The 5,589-nt window shown below is 37.9% G+C and overlaps 1 protein-coding gene across 1 annotated transcript in view; it reads right to left on the bottom strand.

Annotated features, from left to right (window-relative positions):
* Positions 1-4,769, bottom strand: part of LMO7 (LIM domain 7) — a 43,150-nt gene extending 38,381 nt beyond the window's left edge. The window contains exons 1-7 of the mRNA XM_010131999.1: positions 4,741-4,769; positions 4,223-4,336; positions 3,579-3,777; positions 2,188-2,437; positions 1,431-1,730; positions 805-1,095; positions 368-559 (exon numbers count right to left, since the gene is read on the bottom strand). Coding sequence (XP_010130301.1) covers positions 368-559; positions 805-1,095; positions 1,431-1,730; positions 2,188-2,399 — 995 coding nt within the window. The 5' untranslated portion in view covers positions 2,400-2,437; positions 3,579-3,777; positions 4,223-4,336; positions 4,741-4,769. The remainder of the gene's footprint in view (positions 1-367; positions 560-804; positions 1,096-1,430; positions 1,731-2,187; positions 2,438-3,578; positions 3,778-4,222; positions 4,337-4,740) is intronic.
* Between the last annotated feature and the right edge of the window lie 820 nt (positions 4,770-5,589).

Here is a 5,589-nt window from a genome sequence, read left to right as displayed (position 1 = left end):
CCCGGCATTCACCACCACTAACTGCAGCACAGCACGCTTCAATCGGTGTGAAGGTATCACAGCATACTAACCTGCTCAGAAACAGCACACTTACATGCTCACACACAAAGCCAGTAATCCTATGCAGCATATTACACATTTGCATTTACATGTTATGATCAGACCAGAAACTCAGAGCTGTATTTAAAAAAACAAACAAACAAACAAACAAAAAAAATCCAACAAAAAACCCCCCAACCCCCAACCAAAAGAGTAATAACCCCAAAAGCGCAACATCACAGGACATGATTTCATTTCATTTAGCTGTTGCATATCCAGCCATTTCTTTTTGATGCAGCAAGAGTACAGCTCATGCAGCAATATCAACCTGGGCTGATCAGAAGCCTCCAAGATTTTTCCTTCTGTAATCTGTGACAATGAGCTTCCCACATATTCAGCAGTTCGCTTATAGTTCTGATCCCTTCTGTAACTGCTGTTCCAGTCAAAACTTGGTCTTTGTTGATTAGCAAAGCTTTGTTTGTAAGAAAATTCCTCATCCTCAGAATCTGATTTCTTTCTACTGTGCAGCAGCACAAAGAACGAGCAGGGGGGGAAAGAAAAAACAAACCATAAAGTGTAGTCATTGAGAAAATGAATAGTGGCAACAGTGTAATAAAAAGAATATTTAAATTATTTTCTCAAAAAAAGAGAAAACATATCCTGCTGCTACACTGGCAATAAAAATGAAAGATGAAGTCATACAACTACACTTTATTTATAGGTTTGGCACACAGAAGAGAAACAGGGACATGCATGAAAACGCACCTGAACCCTTGAATCTCTTTATACCAAGGTTTGAAAGAGGATTTTCTAATTTTTTTCCATAGCAATTCTTCTTCTGGAGTCCAAAATTTAGGTAGGAATTTGTCAAAAGCAACACCTGTATTTGCCACTGAAGAGTTTAGCTTCCGAAAATAGAGATCATCTTTTTCAATGTTTGGGATGCCTATTTCTTCTTCCTCGTCCTCATCAAAATACTCAGATAATTCTGAAGGAATGTTAACTCTCGGTTTGTTTTCTTCTTTAATATCCAAATGTCTCTGCCTCCTCTGGTTACTGTTCAAAATACCCAATCAGTTAAGATATTTTAGGTGCAACTTGACATAAAGAAAGCAAAAAGACATGCTTTTTGGATCAGGAGTTCAATCTCGCGAATGAAGCAAATTAGTTCTCAATTCCCTCACTGCAGCACCAGAAATAATATATTAAAAAAAAAAGTTAAATGGTTATATCAGCATCCTATCACCTCCAACAAAAAAAATAATGAAGTTTGACAGAACAAATTATCAGCTGTGTTAAAATGTTGATTAGAATGCTAACTTTATGGAGTTATTATGGACTGCAATTTAGGTAATAATACAGTTACTGGATCTTGGATTAGTATCTCTGACCTCAGTGGTTCAAGCATTGCAGCTAGTGGACCAGCTGGATAACTTTCTTGTGAGCAAGATTTAGGAGAGTCATTGTGTAACATGGAATGATGTCCAGGTGCAGCAGAGCTTACAGGGCTCTTTTTGACTAGAAATCTACGGTTTGCCAAGTCATCCATAACCAGGTCGGGCAGCCTTCTTCCATCTTCTGAATCAGAGCCACTGTCATACTCATAGATCATCTGGAGGGAAGCTGGATTTGTGACCCCACAGTCTGCTCTGCTATTTTGGCAGGAAGCTATGGGATTCCTTTCACGTCCACTGAGGTTGACCGAAACAGGAACAGAATGAAGACAGTAAAGTCATGAAGGCAATGATGAAACCCAAGAACTGCCCATTAATCTCTTCTGTACACACCAAGAAGCTGAACAACCGAAATGCATCACATTTTGGAAGGCTTTAACGAGAAACTAAAACCATAAGTCTATCTTTTGTGAACTTATATTTAAGAGCATTTAAATCCCGGCTATCTGGAGTACGAGCAGCCTCAAAACAATAGTCAAACACCAGAAAATCAGATATGTGGAACAATGTTAAAAAAAACAAAACCAAAAAAAACCCAACCGCAAACCACGTCAAAACACTGCCCCTGTTAAAATATGGAAACTCAAATGCTTTACTTGGTTTTGCAGCAACAGCAGCTTTTCTTTAACTAATAAAGTAATTTATTTAAAAGACTTAAATCAAAGTCTGTTTTACTAAGACTGCATGCCAGTACCTTGAAAATGTTCCATCTGACTCAGTGATAGGACTTGCCCAGCTCCTCCTGTTGTCCTCATTCTTCTCTGTTCTCTTTTTCCTTAAGGGCGCTGGCACATACGCCGCCTGCTTGTTTTTGTTGGGTAAGAAACGATTGTAGTCGGTTGTAGGTTTCGGTTCAATCACAGAAATCCTACGGTAAGACCTGTCATCTTTATGGGAGTCATGCATTTTGAAAGGCAGTTCTGAGTCTGTGTCACTGTCACAACCTTAGAAGAAAGGGAGAAAAGAGAAGGCACAAAAATTATTCTCTAGATGCAAACTTCCAGCTAGAACTTGCACCACAATCTTTTGAAACCAATTTAATTCTATCTTTGGGATGTTTTGGCTGCAGATTTGCTGAGCTACTGACAGGACAGTAGGAGAAGTATTTTTAGAAGTTTGTGGCAAAGCTGCGATCAGGTCCATTAAGCTGAGTTTGCTTTGCATGCTCCTGCTACGTTTGTTCTGTTCTTTCACTGCTCCCCCCAGGAAACAAAGCAAAGGTAAAACTGACTGAAGAGGTAAAACAGCACAGCAGTTTTTAATTAAAAACTCTTGCCACTCAAATTTGTTAACAGAAAGACAAGTTAACAGCAAACAGTAAAGCAACATGCTCATCTCACCAGATTAACGCCCAGTAGAAGCCCAGAGAATGTCACATAGATAGCAGGGCTACGTGTTGCTTTGCCCAGATCAGAAATGCTCCACATGGCCTTGGCCCAATGATTTTATGTTATTCACATGGAACAAAATTTAAAAGCTCACTATTTTTATAGCTAAGTTAGACTACAGGTTTGTACTGAATTTAAAAACTGAAATAGAAACACAGATTAGAGTGCAGCTGTAGGGATCCAATGTCACTAACTTCCTTCTTGTTACCTTTCTTTCCCTGACAAACTATCAAAACTAACAACTACTATTCAGTTTTTAACCTAGGCAGGAAAAACCCTATAGGATATTGAATATTCACAAGTGGAGCGACGACACAGAGGTTTGACATATCCACACTAGGAACAAAGCAAGAGACTTTTGCAATTTTGAATTTTAAGCAATCCCATCAGGATCTGTATTCTAGCTATTTCCCTTCCTGAACTATGGGAAAATACCCTGCACATACACACACCCTAATGCAGCAGCGAGACCAAGAGTCCCAGCAGCCCTTCCTAGGAAAATTCACATGAGCATTGCTTTGTTTCTACCAACAGTTAAAGGTCAATATTTGCTTAAGCAAAACGCAAGTGCAGCAGTTGCAAAACTAGAGTTGCCTTTCAAGCCAATTTAAGTACCGGGCACCCAAAGTACTAAGTCTGTACATTGTCTTCTCCCACAGCCATATGTCAACAAAAGATTTAAAAGAGGAAAACATACCTTCACTGCCACCTTTCAAGGTTATATCTGATGAAAAGCTTGTGGAGGATCTTGAACCAAGAGAGTCCAAGCTATCGAAAGAATCGTCTCTTTTATGGCTAGCTGAAGACAAAAAAGGCTCTCCCCGGTCAACGTACCCAATATCACCGTACCCACTATCCCTGCCGCTTCTGCTCAGGTGGCTGGACTCCTCAAGCGCCTGTGAGAGTAGATGTTGCAAGATGTTTTACAGTAATTTAAGATGCAAATGCTACTCATGACTTTTCACTCAAAAATTTTTAAAATGCATTTTGAGCGCACAAACAAACTTCAATGAAGACTACTGCAAACCTAAAAGCAATATATACAACATCCTGGATAGGAGATTCAACACAAGGTTTTGAATTCCTCTTATCTCAGCCAATAGGAATCAAGATGGGGCTTTTCACAATGTACTGCATTGATCAGAGCAGGGGGATTCTGAATTTCATTATATGGGTAGCATAATTATAGGGGTAGCAGAAGAACCAGTGTAAGATAAGAATCATTCCTTCCACCTTAGAATAAAATTAACACCCCAAGAGACTGTTTAGAGCTGATGCTGTAATGTATAGCAAACTATAAAATTCAGGCTATTTGCTTATGATTCTTTTTGGATTCCTTACCTTAGTCAATGCTTGCCCTAATAACTTTTCAAATGCTTTAAGACTTAGGTATGGACCATTATAATGAGGGTTACTTTGAGCTTTTCTCCCAAGCCAGTATAATGTAATCAAAACCTAAAAAACAACAAAAAACCCACACCCCAATATAAATTGAATTACTTTAATATCATGTACGAGTACAAAAGAATCACAGTATGCTTTAGAGACGTTTTCCACAAAGAACTGTAAAATCTCATTTAAGTATTTACTACAATCTCCATCAAAACCAATAAATTGTGTTACAATGCACCTCATTCACCTCAAGTAAGCAGATATAAGTACTGTTTGTAATTACTACATTTACTGGGAAAGTAATCTGCATATAGATCATCGTAACATGGCACTAATTTGCATCAGATAAATGAACAGCTGAAGAACAAGGTAAACATGATAGTGCCATAAACAGAAGTATTTTAAAAATAGTGAAGAAGAATTAGTGCGAAATTGTTTCAGAAAGTATTGAAGTAAATGTGTCTTACATTTTTCACTCTTCTATTGGTCTCCTCCGGTCTGAAGCAGGGCAGGGAGAGAAACAAAACAAAGAGTTATAAAATATCTAAATTTACATCTAATTAGTATTCAAGATTTAAAAAGTTTCAAGCCCAGTTAGAGGCCAGAATAAAATATGCAACTACGACTGTTCCAAAAGAAATAAAAGCATTTTGCTTTGAATTCATACTTGTATGTCTGGACTATTTCCATCATTACATAGAAAGCGAGAAACTAGTTCATCTATTGTAGTTTCTGATTGGAGAGGTACTTAGAAAGGCTCTAGGCTTTTTTGATTAGCTAAGGTTTTTAGTTACCAACCAAATAAAAGTGGAAAACAAGCTAACGACTTTGGGAAGTACAGCCTCTATTAGCCAGGAAGATCTCCAGTTCCGTATGAAAGCAGATCCAATTATTACTTTTTCCTTGATGGTGTTATGTTTTCTACAATATTTGCCCCAGACACAAAGAACGCATCAACCTAGAAAGACTTTTTCAGAATAAAAAAAATGAGCAACTAAAATTGGGACATCTGGAGACAGATGTTGAAAGGAGGGGTTTGTTTTGTTTTCATGTAAGATTTGTGTTTCTCAAAAAATATTGAATAAATATGCACAACATGGTTAAGGGGTTCAAACAAAAATGCAGATAATTAGCATACAGCTTCAGAAAGACCTAGGCAAAGCCCCAAAACAGATCAGGCCAATGATGTATCCTGTTTCTGGCTGTTTAGGAACAAGGTAGTCAAAGGTTGCAGGAAAAAGGTAGAATAAATAAACTGTTCAGGGGATGGTTAGGATTTAGCAAAATTAAGACAAAGCCTGGTCAATGTAGATGAC

This window comes from Buceros rhinoceros, unplaced genomic scaffold (assembly GCF_000710305.1).
Source record: "Buceros rhinoceros silvestris isolate BGI_N320 unplaced genomic scaffold, ASM71030v1 scaffold10252, whole genome shotgun sequence".
Lineage (NCBI taxonomy): Eukaryota > Metazoa > Chordata > Aves > Bucerotiformes > Bucerotidae > Buceros > Buceros rhinoceros.
The sequence above is the reverse complement of the archived record's forward strand: the minus strand, read 5'-3'. Positions and strand labels throughout refer to the sequence as shown.